General features: G+C 47.8%; 1 protein-coding gene across 1 annotated transcript in view; it reads left to right on the top strand.

The window, feature by feature from the left end:
• The window catches only part of HS6ST2 (heparan sulfate 6-O-sulfotransferase 2), a 130,594-nt gene extending 112,332 nt beyond the window's left edge, over positions 1-18,262 (top strand). Inside the window, exon 2 of the mRNA XM_048076922.2 lies at positions 15,319-18,262. Within this exon, the coding sequence (XP_047932879.2) occupies positions 15,319-16,021 (703 nt within the window). The 3' untranslated portion in view covers positions 16,022-18,262. The remainder of the gene's footprint in view (positions 1-15,318) is intronic.
• The last annotated feature ends 2,684 nt before the right edge of the window (positions 18,263-20,946 follow it).

Below are 20,946 nucleotides of genomic sequence, written 5' to 3'. Positions count from 1 at the left end.
CTGACTTTCTTTCCTCTTATTTATGTTGAGAGAGGAAGCCAGCAAACGATTTCAATGTATGATGCATCCAATATCACCTTTCACATAAACAGAAAAAATATGCTTCCTCTGTTGATGCGATGAGACTGGGGCGCATTTAAGTGTCTAGAGAAAGTGTCATTTTGTTTAAAATAATGTGAAGAGAAGCCCAGTCTCAGTATGTTGAAATGAGTTATGCAGGTGCTGCTGTTTTAATGACAGTGGGGCCGGGATGTAGTTAAAGATGCTGCTGAGCCCTGGCACAAATCGCAGCTGCCATGAGCAGGGGGGAGACCTTTTGCACCCCGCTGCTCGTGTCCACGTCCCTGCTTGGACGCTTCACCAGAAAACCTTGCTCAGGTGGCATTTGGCAGTGCATTAATCTGGCCTCTCAGCGGATGGCTCAGCCTGCGGATATAATGGAGTGTATCAACCTCAGGTTCAAAGCCCGGTGTAATTTCGTGGGAATGAATTGTTCAGATAAAGTCAGTAGAACACAGTTTCTTAATCTGCTAAATGGGAAAAGACACTGCTGCCTGGCGCTTATTGGATTTTGTGCAATTTGAGGAAGAAATTAGATTGGTTTAGATTAACCCCTCCGGGAATGGACACCTAGGAAGAGGCCATTGTCACTCAGAAGCAGTTGATTTTCAGGTTTATTTATCTGAGCAATCCAGCTGCCGGTGTGACTGAGCAGAACCTGCACTGTTGTGCTGCACTTCTTCATCCTCTGGAGCGCCCGTCTGCTGAGTTCAAACAAGACGGCATCGATCTGCTGCAAACCAGACTGCACCGCGGTGTCGGTGGTGCCAGCCGGTGCTTTGGCTTCTCTCCCTGGTAACAAAGCCCTGGGTGGGCTTCCCTGTTACTCGGGGGAGAAGCAATCATGAGAGCGCCCGTGCTCCAAGGCAAACTCTGCCCTTGGCTCCCTCCAGCTCTGCAAGCCTCCCTGTTTGCCTCCCTCTAAGGAAGAAGTCCCCAAGGTCCCCAAGTCTCCAAGGTGAGCTTGGAAGAGCACCACGGAGCTCGCCGTCTGCAGCTCTGGGTGCCAGCACGTTGTTGGATTAAGTCACAGCAGGCATGTCTGCGTGCAAAAGGCAAAGCCCTCCCAGGAAATGCTTTTCCAGCTAGCAGGGTGAACCAAGCATCGCCGCCTGGCTGTGGTGCCTCCAAAACTCTGTTCCTGGATGCATTTCTGAGCAAAATTGGAAGAGCTTGGGGTCCCCAAGGGGCTGTGCCTTGGCCATACAGTATCTCACCGTGCCACTTGCCTTTGCACAAGTACTTGCACGTCACAGGGGATGTCTGCAAGAAGGTGAAACGTGAGAAAAGAGGATAGTTCACCCTCTTGTTAAGAAGTGAGCTGTCAGGTGAGGGCTGGCTGTGCTTTCGCATCTGTGAGCAGCCGGTGGGAACAGCTTTGCCCCGTGCCCATCCCTGGAGACTGGGCACTGCGGGGAGAGCGTGCCTGTCCTCCCAGAGGTGGCTGGAGGGCAGCCGAGCGCTGATGTTGGGAGAAGGGGTTATTACTCGGTATTGTGAGTGGCGAGAGGAAATGTTCAGCATATTATATTCTGGGACACCTTCCCAGAAAATGTTTCCTCGTGGTAATTACAGCCGTGATGCCGTAAGCCCAGGCAGTGGCTCCCCTTTGGGTTTTAGGCTTACAGTAGTGAAGATGAATGGAGCAGACTATTAGGAGAGCTCTCAGAGATGAAGTTTTGCCACAGCCTGTTAAATCAGGAGCCCCTTCAGTGAGGGCAGTGCATGTTCCTCAGCCTGACAGGGGAAATAGCCTGGCTGCAAGGAGGACAGTGGTAGCCGAAAACTCGTCCTATTTCTGACTGGAACTCCGAGGAAGCTGCTGCAGCTCCCTCCCCCCTGTCCCTGGACACATGCTGTCTCCTCCTGCATTGCTTGAGCTGGGTTATGAGCTCCTGCTGTTTGCCACGGTGCTGTAAGCCCAGGAGCACTCACCCCCTTCGTTGCTTTCAGTAAGGGGTTACAGAAGATCTGTGAAAGCCACAGGACAGATCCAGCCTGACAAGGGTCTTCTGTAGGCTATCCATCACGGATAACATGCAGACACAGCTGAACATGCCCGGGGAGCTGTGGTCAGCTGAAGGGGACCCCAAGTCCTCCTTCCCCCTCTCCGTGTTGCGTGACACTTGTACTTAGGTTCTCCTGCGACTCCTGTTTCTCCGTTTATATAAATAGATAGGTTTTGGTAACAAAGGAGGAAAAGAAATACATGACAGAAATGCGTGCTGCTCTCTGACCCCGTGGTGTTGTGGGACCCTGCATTGACAGGTCCTGAAGGGACGCGCATCCACTCGTGTCCCTTCCCCTTCAAGAGGACTGCAGAACACACCGGAGGGGAAGAGGAGGAGATCTGGGGGCCGGTAGCCGATACAGGCAGGATTCACTGAAGGAAGCACGGAGTTAAACACAGCAAGTCCTTCACTGAGATGGAAGTAGCGAGGTCTCCTTCTCTGCTCCCTTGAGCAGGGCAATTGTTCTTTCATCTCTTTATTCTTTTTCCAAGGCAACGGTACTCTCCCACTTCATGCATGCCATGTTTTTGAGATGTATAGATTTGTGCCCTGTTTTGGTTCCTCACTGGAAACAGATTGTGCGTTTACTTGGAGGAAGTTGACTTGTATCGTGGTTCTGCTCCCAAAGCTGCGCTCCCAGCATCGTTGGCTGCAGTGGTTCAGATGGTGAGGGGGAACGCAGTAAAGTCAGGACTTGAAGCTCCCTGATCGGTGAACTGTAAATTTGAGCTGGAAAATGTGGCTGTACTGTAAAATTCAGGACACCATCTGTTTCATTGCTTGCTTGCAGTAACATTTGTACTTGATAATTAAAATGTCACACACATTTTTAGCCAGCATATAATCCGTGCAGGAGTAGAACTGTGTCTTCTGAAAACCATGCGGGAGATGCTCACGGATAAGAATGATGCCATTTTGAACCATCTCCTGCTGCTTATAGGAGAGTGTTTTGCCATTTTTTCATATTTTGAGGAGTAGGGTGGAGGGATGGGAACAATTGCAGCTTCTTTTGGAAGAACCTGTGAACCTCACTGAATAATGCTGGATTTTTGTGGTTTATTGGATGAAGTACAGTTTGTGCTGATTCAATGCACTCAGACAGTGCTTGGGCTCATTTGATGTTTAGGAAGTCCTCAAAGAGAACTATAGTTCTCTAGCTAGATCTGTCTGCTTCCCTTTAGCATCAGCAGGAATGTGAGCAGCCTGGATAGAGATGCCAAAGAGGTGACTTGCAGCCTTTTTCACACACAGACGCTTCTTGACCAGATGTTTGTTTTGTGTTAGGCTGGTCGTGCTGGGGCTGGGCTGGTGGTGCCTCTCCTGGTTTTGTTCTGGCTGGTAGGTTTGCTTTGGCTTCAGTTGCAATCAGTTTGTTTTTAAGGTGTTTTTAAGGATATGCCGTCTATCTTAAGCAAGGCTTCTCCAGCTGGTCTGGCCAAGGGCTCAAAGCACCGTCTATTTGGTTAGCTCTCTGCCTGGGAAGCTGAGGATGGTGAGCGCAGCAGGCTCAGGGCTTAAGAATCACGGCAAGAGGATGCTCAGGGAAAGGTCAGGTTTTGGTCCATCTTTGTGGTGTTCTCACTGCGAGAGAGGCAGAGCAAGCAGTGTCGTTTGTGGGCTGTGCGTTCGAGTGGTTTTTGCCCAGCTGGTCGTCACCCTTTCAGCTCGTGCAGAAGGGAGCTGGGCTCCTCTCCTCGGCTGGCCCGGGTTGCTGCGTCTCCTCTTCACAGTGACCTCAGTGCAGCTGCCAGTTTGGCCGAAGTTTGCTCCGTGGCACTGAAAAAGATGCAAAAACAGAATTTGGTTTTGGCTGCCCTAAAATTGGATTCTGAACGTCTTAATGCGAGAGATTAATGAACAACGTAGGAGGCATCTGAAATCCGTAAAAACACAACGTGTCTTAGCTGGTATCTGTGCTGAATGTGCTTTCGCTGACCACCAGGAAAGCGTTTGATTAGGTATTGCCAGCTCGGTCTCTGCTTCCCAGGCAGGTCACACGCTTGGACCGTGTAGACGGTCCTCCTGTCAACACAACGTGGTAGACATATCCCTGCATTGGTTCAGGGTTGTGTAAGAGGCAAAAGTGTCACTTTCCACAAAAGTGCCTCTCTACGGGCATTGCTGTAACTAATTCAGACTAAGTAAAACATGCTTTTACTAAATGCGTGCGGCGGAATGAGCAGACGTTGGAAACGGGATGTTCTGCTCCTCTTGTGATATCTGGAAATTCTTGATTGCTTAGCTGAAATAAAAACGTCTCCCAGATGAGCTTTGGCACAACAAATACATCGGCAAAGTTTTATTAGAAATGCATTCTGCTATTCCACGAACATTTTAAATCCATTTATGTGAACTATGGGTGAGTGAGATTTTTTAAAATCCTGGTCTGCTGGGAGATATTTAAAGCTCACAGCTTTACGGTGCATTGGTGTGTGCTATCAGCAACTAGTCAAGATTAAAGATGAAGTCAGCAAAGGAGCTGCCGTGAGTACTTCAGGAGGGCTCACCAGCAAGTGGGCACATGAGGTGCTTTCTGGGCTGTCTCCTGGCTTAAATCAAACAGTTTGACGACACGCTGGCATTCATGCAGGCTTCTTCTGTGTTGAGGCTCTGGACATTTCCTTGCAGGATTGGGTCCTGTGCTTTTGCCAGGAGACTCCATTGTAACGTGTGAGAGAAGGTTTAAAATATTCTAATTGTCTACCGTGAAATTACAGTTTTGTTCCCTGGAGTAGAAAAGTGAGTTTAAATCATTAACGCCACAAGTCTCAGTGATGATTACAGAAATGTTTGCAAGTGACTTAATCAGAATAGTTTGTCTGAGTGGCCCATTTTAATATTATTGCGCTGATTAAGTTTTCTTAGCTAATATGTGTTTCATTTCCAATTCAATTAAATGAGAATCCCCTTTCATTACGTGATATTACTGAAGTGCCCTAGTGGGGCAGGAGCACACTTGGTATTTTCAATTGATACAGATTTCTTCATTATACAATCTCGTGGTGCTAAATGAAATCAATGAAAGCTGAAATTAAAATTGTAGCAAGCTGCAGCCATAAATACGTTGTCCATTCCTCAGCCCCTTTCAGCAATAGGAATGAGAATATATTAGTATCAGTTCATTAATTACATTTCAAATACATTTTCAATAGATGCCTTCCTTTGACAAAATTTTAGAAAGACTATGAAAGATTTTTCCTTGCGTTTCTGTATGCCCAATAATTATGACAAGCAAAATATAAGTGGCATTAATGTGCTTTTATTATACAGTATATACGTTCGCTTTTGATTTTAAAAGCATTCTTGTGTAACCTATCATGAGCTACGTTAGCTGGCATATGGGAGATTATCTGCAAATGGCTTGTGAAGGAATGAACATCAGCCTTTTCTCACATGAGCCAAACCTTGATCTTTTATGTATTATTGAAGAGAATTGATTTAGATCTGATATAGTAACAAATGATTTTATAAACACCTCTCTGGAGTTAATTCCCCATTGTGGGATATATGAAGTTCTCGAAGATAATGTTTATGATCTTGAAAGCTCCGAGATTTCTCAAGTGTTGGGGCAGGGCTATTGAACAGTACGTATTTTTATATAGGAAGCAGTTGGGAGGCATGTCACTATGATTCAAGCAGTGATTAGGAAATTACGGTGAGTGCTGAGGAAATAGGATAGATACAGCTCCTAAATACGCCTTCACACGTTCACAAAAGAGACAAATAAATGTGTTGAGCTGAGACTGGGACCCTCTAAGCCGTCTTGTTCCTAGACGATATTAACAGCAGAGTTTACAAGTAAAGTGCGCGGGGTTCACTGATCCTTAGTTTCACGTGTCCTGTGTGTGTGGCCGTTTGGTGGCAGGTTCAGAGCAGCTCTCCCCATCCCACATGCTGCTTTGGTGCCACTCACCGTGGCAGCGTGCGCGGCTGTGCGCCGCCTGCTTGAAAAGTCACCGCGAAGCAGAGACTATCTGAAGTACTGATTTCTGTTAAATTATTAAAGTATTTTCATCCGGTCAGAGAATATGTGGCTTAGCGCGTTTAAGGCGTATCTAAAATGTATATGAATATAAAGATGAAGCCTTTTTCTTTAATACTAAATATACACCTTTTATAAACAAGAATCTGGAATTTTTTAGAATATGATAAATATCTTAGCATAGTTATCCTGGCTCCATAAGTGCAATGAAAATGTTAGCCTTGGCATATCAATCGTGCTTTACAGATGACTGTAATTTCCTGAATGTCAAAACTCCAAATTTTTCTACTAAGCAAACTTTTCAGTGGCAAAATAGATTGCCTCCATAATATATCACTGTGGGCAGGAAAAAATGAAATCTTTATGTACTGTATTATGAATCAATGAGGCATTAAGATTTTTGGAAGGGTGAGCGGACTCTGGAAAATGAAAAACTGCCACTATTCCATCTCTGTAAACCGCTGCTTATGGAGCGTCGGCTTTGCAAACCTCTATCTTCCACGCCACGGAAATATCAGTTACAAGTTGAAACCAATTCCTGCAACAGCATTTAGATAGGGTAAATACTGTAGTAAATATCTGATTTATGGCAACATCCTGTGGTTATTCACCAGCTCTTTTGCAGTAGCCTAGCCGGCCCGCCTTTTCATTTTGGGAGGTCTGCCATTGCTTTCTAATGAATCTGTAGGAGAGGACGGGGAGGTGCCGGCTGCCGTGCGCCAGGGAGGTGCCGTGCGACACAGCTCCTGGGGACGGGGATGGTGCTGCGGCGTCCGCGTGGTTCCTTGCACGGGGAGTGGGAAGGCGTTCCTGGTACTATGTGGATTTCAGATTGCTCCTGGTACTCACGTGGATTTCAGGTGGTGAATTTCAAAAGACGTCACCCACACCTGTATTTTTCCTAGTGCGCATTAAGGGCAGGATTGTGCTCTGCAACCTCTTTTTTAAGGAATAACTGACTGTGGCAAGAAAGGCACTTTAAAAAGCCAAGACCTTGCCTGACGCTGGAGGCAAACCCCACAAATTCAGCATCACTACAGCTCAGCACCTAGCAAGAGGGGAAGTGCGACGTGCTCTTAGCTGGGGCTCCTCTGCCAGCTCCTCTCTTTCCCTTGGGTTTTACCTCCCACGTGCGGCTCCAGGGTCCCAGTAAGAGTGAGAGCGGGCTGCCTCAGCACCGCTGCCGCCTTCCATCCAGACGCCTCTATCATGTAATGAAGTTCATGAGGTGGGAAGCTTTGCTGCTGGGTAGGTGGTGGTGGGCGATGGGTGTTGCCAACAGGCGCTTCAGCCCCTTTCCCTGCAGCCCATCGGCCGGGCGGATGGGTCTGGGCGCTGCCACCTCTCCCGTGCGAGGCTCCTGGGTGGAGGCGGCGAGTTCGGGGACGGATCCAGCCGCTGAGTCACTCTTCTGTTTGCCGAGTCTAAAAATGGAAGCTCGCTTCTCTTTTTATCCACCACTTAAAAAAAAAAAAAAAGTGAAAAAGGCTACTGTTCTTGCTGAATTGGTTGTGTGCAAGGGTATCCTGCAGAGATCTTAATAATACAGGCAATTATGAAATTAATACCACTCCGGCAAATCTGCAGGGCAGCTCTCCCCTGCGCAGGCAATGCTGTGGACAATTAGTTTGTGCGTGAGGGTAGCTGGGAGCATGTGTGTGTGTGAGGCTGCATATTTTTTACTTCTTTAAAACCTTATTGTCAGTATACTTGTGTTCCAGGTGCCAGCTCCGCACATATATGAACAGGTACCTTGAGCTGAAAAAATCTTCAAATGCTGCCTTCCTCTGTGCCTAAAGTGCTGCTTTTTTGCAAATCTTTCCCATTTGATAATTTCATGGGCAATGATGGGCTGGTGTAATTGCCACTCTTGCAAAATCCAGCTCCTTTTTATGGGTTCCTCTGGCATTTTTCTCCTGCTGCAGCTACTGTGGGTAGGCTGCTGGCTTCCTACCCCCACCATTAGTGTTTCTAGACAAAACATCTCTGTGATTCATTGGGTGCTGATAGAAGTGAAAACATAATGATTACTTAGAGGAAATGTAAATTTACATTTGCTAAAGGCTTTAATTCACAGCCCTGAAATACTTATCTCCTTTCCTCCTAGGCCCATGTTCTGAGCTAATGCATGTTATGATTCTCTTGTGCCATACTGAGACCAGAGTAAAGGAATATAAGTCCATGTGTGTGTACTTTTGCAGACTGCTGCAGAGAAGAGCAGGGTTTTTTTCCTCCTCCTTCTCCCCTTTCCCATATTTTTTATATTTGACCTTATAAATGGCTGTAAAAGGGAATGCTGCTGTTCTGACAGCACCTCCGCCAGGTATTGCAACAGGGGGTGGCGTTAGCCACTGCTGTAGGAACTGCTTGTGGAGGAAAAAAAAAAAAGTTTGCACTTTCAAGATGCGCTTCTTTAATAGGGTGTCATTTATGCAGCTAGATTTTGCTGTACTTTGAATTTTGGACGAGGCAGATCTGGGCATTTGGTTTGAAATGATGGAACGAAGAGACGTCTCACTTCGTAGCCAAAGCAATAGGACCGGCCCTGCTCCCGGCCCGCCTGCTGCGCATCCACCGCATCGAGGCTGCGGGGGAGAAGACGGGGCTGGGTCCCTGAGCAGGCACCCGGTGGACTCGGGGTGGGGGCTGAGGTGGGGAGGTGACAGGGGTGATAGAAGGTGAGGGCGGCAGACCGGCTGCAATGATCCTGCTCCGTGCATACTGCCACCGTGGGATGCTGGGCATGAGAGCTTCCTCCCGAAGCTCCTGGGGAGCACAGCAGCCCCCCGCCGTGCTGCCACAGTCAGCAGCGGGGCCCTTTCCCTCATCCCCTGGGCTGGGAGCACGGGGAAGCACTGTGGGAAGTGGGTGGGTGATGCTTTTCAGCTGCTGCTTCTGTTGTCATCCAAATCACTGATGTGAAGCATCTGGGACCAATCTGGAGTAGATGCAAGCGTTTGATTCCCAGCGATGTGGGTGAGAGCTTGCCAAATATTTTGGCCTAGCCTCTGCAAACTGTCCTGCATGAGCATCTCTCAGCCTGGAAGTGGTACTCTCGTTTGGGGGGTTTACGAATGAAGGGGTTTTCCCAAGCATGCTTGGTCGGAGCAGGAAGGGCTGTCACCACGATGTTCACCCCATCCTTTCAATTGCGTCCGTAGGTGACATGGTTTGTTAAGGATTCGGGTGAGTCACAGTATTAAATGAACATTTTGCTTCTCTCCGAGCGATCTCCAGACAGATGCCTGCCTCTAACAAATGAGGCAGCAGGGGTATTTCTCTTTGAGGAACAATTTGCAGTATTAGCAAATCAAATTCTCGGTGGGCCACTCTTTATGGGAATTAACCTCACCTACTGGGAGCCAGGCGCTCTGGGCAGCCGGCCTGATGTAATTGAGTTTGACTTCTCCTGGAGACGTGGTGGGGATGATGGATGGGCAAGGGAGACCCACGCCACGCCGGCCTCGTGCCCCGTCTGCTGAAAGTTAAAATACATCAGCTGCAGGGTTTGGCAGCTTTGGAATTGCACGTGGAGGATTTCTAACCTGTGGTGCTGCGAGGCTTGCACCACCGGTGTTTCTGACCTTCCATAGCTACGCTGTAAAGTTACGCAGTGCACAAACCTTTTGCGCGTGGTGCAGGATAAGGGAAGAGCGTGGAGCCTGCTGCACTGGGGTTTTGGAGTGGTGGTGGAGCAAAGACAGGATCTGGACCCATGTGTAGGACCGTCTTCCTCTCATCAGATGAACTATAGAAGAGGAAGAGTTGCTGTCTCAAAAAAAACAAAAACAAAACAACAGCTCAGGTTTTAAAGATGAAAAGAATACTCTTATAAATCAGTTCAGTTTATGGGGAGAGTGGTGAGGATGTTGGTCGTCCTTGTGCCGTTAGTCAATTCTGGTTGATTGCACGTTGTTCCTGGTGCCGAGTCACCAACCATACAATTATTTTTCTTTTTTTTCAGTAGCTCAGTTCTTAATCCTTAGTTTCATACGCAGAATCCCTGCTGCAGGGTTTTATTTCATTTTGTTTGCTTTTCTGTTGGACGTGATACAAATCTCATCCGTCCCTCTGCCCCTGCCCTTTCCATTCAAAGGAGACTTTCCTTTCAAAATGTCTGTCCTCACCTGTGGTGTAATTTGGTTTCACACTGCCCTGTTAATATACGACAAAGTCTGTAAGCTGACCTGCTGTGAAAAAAAAAATCTCCTAGAATAGGAAACATTCCCAGATTTCCCTTTCTCCCCCGTCTTCAACCAAAGCTTTGGAGACACTTTAGCAAAACTGCCTCCCATTCATTGCACGAGCCCATCTGCATGTCCAAACCGTCTTAGCCAGGCTTACCACCTGGATGAGCTTGACCTAGATGCAAACTGATGTGCTCGAGCAAGTTTTAAAGGGTAGCCTTAGCTTTGCTGGGAGAATGGGACTGTCCCCAGTATTTCCCCCTGCTAATCACAGCTCTGCTTCCTCAGCCGTGCACCAAAGCTCTGTTGTCCTGGTTTGCCTTTCCCCCAGGCACGGTCTGAGTGGGATGTCAGGGCTGCAGTGCTCCCTGTGCAAGGGCTGTCGGTTTCTCCCCCTCTGTAGCCTTTGGGAGCCCCTCTTGCTACAGCCTCATCTCTTAGGGGAAATGGGAGAAGGTCACTCGGTCCCTCCCCTGCTTATCCGTACGCTAATGGATGTAACGTTGAGCAGGTGGTTAGCTTTCAGCTTCCATCTCGCGCTTCCTAGCTCACGGCTCCATCAAGCCAGGCTCAGGTTTCCAGGCTGAAGGCATGGCAGCTGCCAGCACCCGACCTCCAGTCTTCCTCTGCCTCAAAGAGCAATTAAACAGCCTCTGTCCTCTGACGGAGATCGATATTCCTCTGCCGTGGCACCAGCAGGGCCTAAAAGGGCTCATATGGGTGGAGCCAGCCCCCCCCAGTTGCTGTCCTTGTGGAATTACTGTTCTCTTGGACCCCAGAGCAGTGGTTTGAAGCCTTTCCATTGGGGTTAAGGTGTCCTTCCCTGGAAGCAGGTGCAATAGGTAAAGCCCCTAGGTGGGTGCTGTATTCAGACCCGAGGTTGCTCAGCTGTCAGTGGTTTTGCCAGGCCGCTCGTGGTGGGGTGGCAAAGCAGGAGCGAGGGAGCTGCAGGCTCCCCACGTGCTCTGAAGTCTCTGACTTTACTCAGTGCTGTCATCCCCTAGGGGTTCACACCTCCTCAATTTGACTTCAATTTGCCTTTTTTTTCTTTTTCTTTAATGTTGCTTTTAGAAGCTTGCTATGAGGATGCTTTTTAAAAAAATCATTAGATTGAAAAAATAAAAAAAAAAAAGATTCTCATTCAGCCCCTGTGCTAGGCAGAGGTGGGGAAGGTGGGGAACGGCATGGCACAGATGTACTATATGACCACAGAATTATCTTTCAAAGAGAGCAGATGGCTCCTTCTCAATAAACCCCTCAGAGAGATTCACCAGAGGTCTTTGTGGTTTCAGCTCGCTTCTTATTTTCTCTGAGGTCTGTGCAGGAAAGAGAAGGGGCTGCTGTGGGCTGAGGAACTGGACAACTGAAAGCAGGTTTGCGCACTGATTGCATGCTCCGCTCGGTTACTTTTAGCAAAAATCTTCCCACACGTGGTAGAAGTAACACAGCACCAAGAATTTCCTATTTCTAGCCAGCACCAGGGCTGGTTTGGGAGCTGGTTTGTCTTTTGCTCTCTTAGGGCAGGTAAAGAGACCCTCCGTGCCGGGGCTGCACATAAAGCTGAATCAGAGCCCAGGCAGAAGAGTGGTGTGGTGTGGGACCTGCTGGATCACAGCCTCCCTGGCTCGGCTTTCTCACCCTGGTGGAGCGTGTGTGAGCCGTGAGCTGGGCGTTTATCTGAAGAGAGCCTCTGACCTTTTCCGAGCTCCTCTACGGAAATGGTTCATGCGCAAATAGTCCGTTGCTCCCCAAAATGCTCTCGCTTTAACCTTGCAATGATGTGACAAGCAGAGCAGCTGGTTTAGCACAGGGAGCAAACTCAGCATCGTGAGACCGCTCGGTGCTCGCGGTCCTCAGGAAATAGCTGTGTGCAGGGAGCTACCAGGAAAGGAACAAGTGACTGTCGTACCATCACAGATTCCTGGTGGCCCCAGGGTCAACCTACTTTCGAAGTTGCCTGCGAGCAACTTTTGTTCTCTGCTTCATAGGCATCCAACTAAACTTTATTAGGAAACCTGTATTTCTGAAGAGGGCAGTTCTTTAAGCTGGAGGGATGATTCACAGTAAAGTCTGAGCTCTACCTGCAAACATTGTCTCGGGCTCTGAAGCACAAGCTTCAAGGAATGGGCAGGAGCTCAACACCCCCTTGTTAAGGTAGCAGAGGGAACAAGCTGTTACGTACGGAGCTAAAAATAATTGCAAAGCTTTGAATCTGCCTCCCAATTGCAGCAGAAGGATGTTCTGAGCACCGATGGCCGAATCCGTCTCCGGCACAGCTCTCACTCGATGGTGCATTAAAGCGTTTGTGACTTTTTGAAGCTCAGTTCAGATAAACGCACAGCAGTGTGGCTGCTTTTTTGGAGCTGCCATGATTTCGAACTTTGATCAGTGTGGCTTGGGGCTAACCCAAAAGCTGGTGTTCCCAAAAGGAATGGTACCGTTTCCAGTAGAATTTTAACAGGGAGACTGAAGAAGGGGAGAAATGCACAGGACAGCTGAGATGGGCCCAGCAGCTGACAAAGCAGAGTATGACATAGCATAACTAAGGACAGTGCTGGGCCTGGTTGTAGGGCACTGTGCTTCAGAGCAGGTGAGCTACGGGGTCTGTGTGGGGCGTCCCATAAGCCTGCCCACAGCCTGGTTTCCTGAGCACAAGGTGCTGGAGGGAGCCCGGCCACGTCCGTCCTCACTGCAGAGCCCAGCAAGCGGCTTCGTTCAGCCTCCTTCACCTGGTCTCCTTCAACTTCCCTTGGCAGGTGCTGATGGAGATATTTGCCTGGATGAGGTGATCGGCCACCTAGGGTGATGGTGATCCATTACGACACAGTTTCTTCCACCAACATACACATTTTATTCATTCTTTTGTTTTTACAATAGCAGCAAAGAGAGGCGCTTTGTCACTGCCTATGACCAAAGAGCACAAAAGGAGAGAGGCTGAAGAATTTGAGCTATGATAAAATGCTCACTGCATTGATCTTGGCTCAGGATTTGTTTTCCTTCTTGCATTAACTCCCCATCGATTGCTGTGATGACCTTAGAGCATGTGGGTTTGCTGGCCGTATCCCTCAGCAAGCAGCACCCCGCTCTTGCATCCCGCTCTGCTCCCAGCCTCCTCAAACCGCTGATGGTGCGAAAGCGGGGCCGGTTGGTACAAGAAGGGTAAGCAGGGCTTTGCTACGGCCTCTTTGGTCATACTGTATGTTACATATAGGCATGCCACAGCTACGGTACTAACTTGTTATTGCTTGAGGGATCGGGTCATTATTTTAGCGCAGGATGGTAGTAAACTGGATCCAACTGCGAGGAGTTCTGGCAGCTGTTAAAGAAGGGGCTTGGGTTTGCCTTGGAGATGTTCTTTGTGCCCACGCTTTGCAATGACGCTTTGGGAAAAATTACCTTCCTCTGGACCATGGCAGGGGCCTTGGCTCACCAAACATGTTTGCTTCTGAGTTCAAAGCCCTCGGAGCCTGGGGTGGCTGCAGCAGCGCCAGGGTGAGCCTGCAAACACGTGGCAGTGCCGATCGTGGCGTCCTGGCTCTCCAGACATGAGGTGCCGTTGTGTCGGCCACTGATGCTTTATCAGGCTCCTTGGCTGTATTTGGTTTTGCAAGTTTATTGTACTTTCCCTTTATTTAATCATTTATAAGCTTGGATGCTCTAAAAGAGGAGGGGAATGGTGACTCTCTGTGTTTCCTGTCCCCCATGCTGCTGGATGCTTTCAGAGCCTGTGATTCACTTTTGAGTTCACCCAGAGACAATTTTCTGTAAAACATTGACATCTAGTGGCTTTTCTGCTGAAGGAAACGACGGGGAACAAAGGCTTGGTTGCGGGTGGCCAGCCACGATGTCTCCTGGAGAGCAAAGAAATACCCTGTCTCCTCCCCGCGCAGCACCCAGGACGTGGCAGTCCCAGCCTGGGGGCTCGGGGCTGCTGGGCACACGCTGCTCTGTGTCCTCATCCTGGAGGAGCGAGCTTCCCTGGCAGGGCTATTTGCTTATTGAGCTGCCTCAATTCAGTTTACTTAAGCAGATTGCCCTTACCCTGACAGCACTATGTGGCGGGGCATCCTGCTGCCTCTGGGCACCGGGCAGGGACATTCCCCACGAGAAGTCCAGCCCGTAGCACTTCTGGTGCTGCCCTGGCACGTGCTGTCATGTCACAGCCGTGCGTGCAGCCTCCCTGTGTGTGCCACCATCCTGCTGCTCTGAACAAAAGCCTCCGCTTCCCTCGGAATATCTTTTGTTAGAAAGCACTGTAATGCACCGTTCAATTTCCTGTTATTTACTTCTCTATCCTCTCTCATCTTTGTATCAGGTGAAAGCAGGAGGATAAAATGGTGTTTGCCTGGGCTTTTCCGTGATCTTCGTTTCAGTTCAAGGAGGTTGGGTCTGCTGGGGACATCCCATTTATCTGGCCTGTGAAAGGAAATGTCTTACAGGAAATGTTCTCCTTGCAGGCATAGCACTGTTGTAGGGCCTGTGTAGCTCAGACCCACGGCTGCTCACCGTGACAAGTCATATAAGCAGCACTTTGCAGGCAACAGAAGGTTGCCAGCCCAGCTCGGTTGTGCACAAAACAACGCTTTGCTCTCAAATGAAGCTCCCGCGTGACTGGGGAGCAGCCTGTGCCCCTCCTCTGGAGGGGGCTGTAAGTGGTGTGGCCATGGAAAAGCCAGAGCTACCGGTGCCTGCTTGGGCTCGGGCTTCCACCGCAGGAGGTATTTTGATAATGCCATTGTGGGTCATGGGAGGGCATCTCTTAATGCCCAGCACGAGCATGTTACTACACGGGCAGCCCACCACAGATGGAAGTTTGCGGTTCCCTTCAGCCTGTGTAGAGGCAAACCCGTTAAGCAGAGCACCGTGTGTGCAGATATCCCTGTTTCTGTTCCCCCACAGGGACGTTGTTCAGTTATCCTTCGCCTCGGAGAGGTGAGCGCACAGAGGAGCACTCTGCAGCAGGGTTTCTGAAAGCATCTTAAGTGCATCTCCAAGTTTCTATTGATTTTGATTGTTAATATGCCGTGCGCTCGAGACGCAGGAGACTGAACGCTCTGCCTCTCTCGCCCCTTTGCAGGAATTTCTACTATATCACCATCTTGCGTGACCCTGTCTCCCGATACCTGAGCGAATGGCGCCACGTGCAGCGAGGAGCCACGTGGAAAGCGTCCCTGCACGTCTGCGACGGGCGATCCCCGACCACCGAGGAGCTGCCCAGCTGCTACACGGGGGACGACTGGTCGGGCTGCTCCCTCCAGGAGTTCATGGATTGCCCCTACAACCTCGCCAATAACCGCCAGGTCCGCATGCTGTCCGATCTCAGCCTGGTGGGATGCTACAACCTGTCGGTCATGCCGGAGGAGCAGAGAAACAAGGTTCTGCTAGACAGTGCCAAGGAGAACCTGAAGCGCATGGCCTTCTTCGGCCTTACTGAATTTCAGAGGAAGACTCAGTATCTCTTTGAGAAAACTTTTAACATGAACTTCATCTCGCCGTTCACGCAGTACAATAGCACAAGGGCCTCCAGCGTGGAGATAGACGGGCAGACTCAGCAGCGCATCGAGGCCCTCAATTTTTTAGACATGGAATTGTACGATTATGCAAAAGACCTTTTTTTGCAGCGGTACCAGTACATGCGGCAGAAGGAGCACCAGGAAGCACGGCGGAAACGCCAGGAGCAGCGCAAGATCCTGAGGGCGAAGCAGGCGCACCTGAAAGAGCAGGGCGAAAACAGCTCCAGCACTGACTACATAGGGAACGTGGAGCGGTGGCGGCGGTAGTGGGGGGAGCTTCTCAGGAGACTCGCTGGACACCGAAAGCAAAGCAGAACCCAACCCAACACCCAAATCGGAGCCGACAGAGTAGTCCAGACAAATTAAGCTTCTTAAATATTTGAAGCAAAAAGAGGTTAAAATGTTGCCTTTGCAGTTGCCTTTGCAGTAAATGTTGTACTGTACGTGGAACACTTAATCCTAGTGCGTAATTAAATTGTCCTTTTTAGGTTTGTTGGATTATTTATGAAACACAGGAGCCAAGTAAGCTCATCGGAAATGGTTGCTTGGACATTTATTTAAAAAAAAAAAATCCTTAAATTAGTTATGAATACAAAATGGGATGCTGGAAAATGTTTATGATGCTCTGCTGAAACCTATCTGGGAAGCAAACTCATTTCCTAATAATGAGCATTTAACATACTCTCACAATACAGTATATGAGCAAAACCTTTTCCTTTTGATTTTATCTTAATTTTATTTAATTATGTGTTTTCAAAGGGCACCAACTGCTTATGATATTTACCAAGTTAATGAATGGACAATGAAGGGAACAGTAAAGGTCTAGAAAGAATATTGACTAGTTTTATGTAAAATATTGGCTTTTAAAAGGAATAGAAGTAATTTCTCTAGTTATATAAATATTTAAAATTTTAAACTTTTTCTACCTACTGCTGTTTAGAGTTTTAAGCTTGGTCTAACTCATATTAAAAAATATATATATACATACATACTTTTCTGAACTCAATGCCAACGTTAAAGGCATTATTTCCAGAAATTTTCAGGTCAATATGATTTTAACCATTCTGGAGAAGTTACAGCACATCTTCATGTTTCATAAAGCCTTTTACCAATTATAATCTTGTGACAGTATCTAATTTTAGGTCTTTCTTACCCATTAGAATACGTAATGCTGAACTTATTATTCCTTAATAATTGGTGATATAAACTAGATGAAATTGTGTTGCGGATATTTGTATAGTGTCTTTAAAAAGTCGTAAAAATCTCTAATCCCAGCAATATTATAAAGAGAATTGCTCAATTGAAGAAGTAGGTTTACACTTGAATTAGGATTTACTTGCAGTAAATCTTTGCTACACAATATAAAAATAGGGCTGTTTTTTTTACACTCTTGAGCCCTTCTTAGTGACGACAGACTCGCAATGACTAAAAATGATGGAAACAAGTATTACCATAGCCATAGTTACACAGTACGAGAAAGTTGCATGGTGAAACAGGATGCAGGCACTGCTGGAGCTGGAGCTGTTGCCCCATCGGCCCCAGCAGGACCAGGCTCACCAAGACCAACAGGGGGAGGAGATGGGGCTGTAGGTGAGGGGCTCCTATAATCTCTATGCAAAAAAAAAAAAAAAAAAAAAAAAAAGCTCTGTAAGGCTTTGGTTATAAATTCAGCAAGTTCAGAAATTTTGTACGTAGCCTGCAGCGCTCTTGAGCTTCGCACTGAACGGCGATCTCTGTCCGCGTGCTCGGTCGCGGCTGGTGCGCGCGCGCCTGCTTGGCTCCCCGCTCGGTGCTGGGTGACGGAGGCACCTGAGAACGGCATTCTTCGTCCCGGTATACACGATGCTTACAAGGCTCACTTGCACTATTTCCTTTTGCCTGTAATATTATATACACAAAGAGGGCAGGGGGCATGAAATGCAGAAGGAGGCTTTAAAAAACATCTCGAGGCTCCGCGCCTAAGTTAGCCGAAGGTTGTGTTACAGCTGACGTCGTATTGCGACCTGGGTGGGCAGCAATCCTGCCTGGGGCAAAGGAAAAGCACGGCTGCAAACCAATACCCTGCATTAGCAACTCAGAAGAGAGAATAATGTCGTGTACAGCATTTTTTTTTTTTTTAAATGAGAACTGCAGTTGCCAATATGATGTCTCGGTTGTACTTTGTTTTTTATGGGGGAAAGTAATGCGCTCTTAAAACTGAAAGGCACTGCTGGAAACAGGACTTAACCATGAGCGAGCTGGAGGGCCTGTTGCAGAAGGTGCATTTTGTTTTTATGCTGTGGTGTGCATGGTTTACAGAGACTAGTTGCATTTTCTTTGTGTATACTGTTTATTGTATATAGGGGATGTACGAATATAAGGATACCGTTTTGTCATAATCATATCAAATTCTACTGATTTCCACTGTAGATGCTGTCTTATTGTGTAGATTTACAAGCCGATCCACTGACTTTGATTGTGTAATTTAACAATAGAACCGATAAATAAAATTTAACTACAGTCTTCTGATTTTCATGTGATTATTTCTTTATCTGAAGATGCACTGGGAGTTGTGCAGTTCAGAGTGGTAATTTTGACTCAAATGAAATAGCTGTTGGCAGGCAAATATAGGAATTTAAAATTATGGCTTTCCTGAAGTGTATTTAAACTACAGCCTTCAAGAGCAAAGCCACTTTGGACTTCCTCTTGTTCAGTAGTTACTGCACAGGTTTTAACTGCTTTTCTGAGCTTTTCTCAGTGGTGGTTTCTGCTGATTTTAAATATTATTGTCAATGGTCTGCATCACTGAGGGATTGTTCCTGTGTGTGTACATGTATGTGTGTTTGTATACATATGATTGTTCTTTTCTTTTGTATGATGCCCACCATTTTTGCACCAGAGCTGGTGCCAGGAGATGCTGCCTTGCAGTTTCCAGTGTGCCCTGCTTTATTGCTTCCGGAGGTATTGTCAAGCACAAATATGCAAAAGCAGATGAGATGAAAAGGAGCAGAATGACCAAAATCAACTAGAAAATATGGGTTTTTTTTATGATTTGGATAGAGGCCTTTCTTGGTGGTTACAAAATGTGCCCTCGGATCAGCAGGACTCACACCGGGGCCGGTAGACTCAAAGGTGTCTGTAGAAGCCTATGCCTTGGCTTAATCCAATTCCCTGTAAGGATGGAGGTGCCCTTCCTTTTGTGAGTACCTGTGGGGCGTTTTCTCTGCAAGGCTTTTTGAAGCCTGAGTGTTGCGGATGGGGATATGGAGGGATCTGCCAGCGCACATGCATTTGACTGACATGGCTTTATATATTTGTACGCTGGAAGCGCTGCCAGTGGAGCTGCTAATGGCATGGAGGTCACAAAAGGTGCTTCCCTGCAATGAAAAAAGCACCGAACGGTGAAGTCCAGCATAAAAGCAAATGGTTTGGGGGTTGCCTTTTGAGAGGAGTACTTTGTCAGTTGGGAAAACTTTTGCCGCAGGATGGAGAGGAAGGGGGGTGTGTTTGGACAAACTTAGAAGCGGAGGAGCTACATCCATGAACCAGGTAGCACTCAGGCCCTCTGGTACATTTTGAAAAGCCTGGGCACATGTTAAGACTCTTCTGAGCAATGAGATGTCTCTGAGTTTCCATCAGACGGGGATGAAGCGGAACTAATTGCTGCCAGCATCAGTGCAGGGGCAGCTGGCGTGGAACTGGGGACTGCTTGGGAGAAGGAGATGGGTTACACTGATCTGTAATGTTAAAAGGAATCTGTCATGTTAAAAGCCATCTTGGCCTCTGCAACAAAATTGATCTGCAGTTTTGCTGGATTGTTCAGTTTGCCCTCCAACAGACTGTGGAGTTGATAGCTACAGTGGTCTTGCAAAGTGCTGTATTTGGGGCAAATATTTTGCATTTACTAAAACTTACCTAGATGGTGTCTAGTACATAGGGGTTGTTGGAAGGGAATCGCTCAGCTGATTTTTGTCAATGAACTTTGCAACCTATTTGTATAACATAATTACATGTTTTAGTATAGCGTAATGTATATTTGATTGCACTGTGTCATCTTTGAGTAAAAGTGAGCTAACTGGATTTCTATTTCATGTAACTTATAAAAATTTCACAATATCAAAAATGATCAGAGACATGAATGAGACCTAATGGATGCAATGCAACTGATGTTTCAGCTCATGAAAATCACCGAGGAGATGAGAAGAAAAACCGATACATCCCCTCTCAAATTTCAGCCAGAAACATCAGGTAATTGAGTGAACCTGCCAGTCCAATGCACACCTGCAGCTGTGGACCCAGACTGCTGCGAAATGTTTTCTAAGGGGTTGTTGGATTTAAATCTTTGACTTACAAAAAAAGTCCCTGTCTCCAAAACGTTTTGAGTGGAGCTGGGAAAGTTTTGGTTGTTGCCAGACCCTGGTGGGGGCGGCCTTTGGCAGTGCGGTCCCCTCTGCTTTTAGTGCCCCTTTGAGAGACACTGGCTGTCCCAGGTGTCAGGTAAGGCTTGCCCAGAGTTAATATCCAGAAATGGCTTACCATGATTTTAAAATTGCAGTAACGAGAGACAGGACATGCTCCATGTTTCCTTGCATGCCTTTGCCATCAAGAGTGCCGAGGCGCTAAGGGACGTGTTCCCCACCAACCCCCGAGCTGGGACCCGCAGCCCGTGAGTGCAGCCCTCAAGGGGACGGGGGGACATTTGTCCCCTGTGGCTGGATCCGGCCCTCCCGAGCCATGCTGGGCATCCCAGCCCGCCGCTACCCGCGGCTCCCGCGTGCCCAGGAGGAGCAGCGTGCACGGCACCGTCGTGAGCAAACAGCAAAACATCTGAACTCTTACCTATGAAATTCAATTCTGGATTTCCTGAAGCAATCTCCCCGTTCCACCAGCCTCATCAGGGAAGAGTGTAATTTCATTTAATCCATTTCTTGAGTTCAGAGTCAACTGTGTTGCCATAATGCTAATATCACTGTTCTGCTATCCCCAGAGACTTGAGTGACGAGCTTAGGCCCAAAATCAAATTTGGCTCGAAGCTTCAAGAGGATCTATCAGCGAAATTACCTGTGGTCTCTACCCAGAAGCTTTGTCATGCGGTTCAGCTCTGAAAGGATGCATTAGGCCAGCCAGGTGAGGTTATATCACTTGTGTTGGGAGCAATGAAATGCTGAAACAATATATATGCAAAGCAATCAAAGCATTTAGAGCGAGGGCTG

This window comes from Anser cygnoides, chromosome 13, assembly GCF_040182565.1.
Source record: "Anser cygnoides isolate HZ-2024a breed goose chromosome 13, Taihu_goose_T2T_genome, whole genome shotgun sequence".
Lineage (NCBI taxonomy): Eukaryota > Metazoa > Chordata > Aves > Anseriformes > Anatidae > Anser > Anser cygnoides.
Note: the sequence above shows the minus strand (reverse complement) of the source record. Positions and strands in the feature narration are given on the sequence as shown.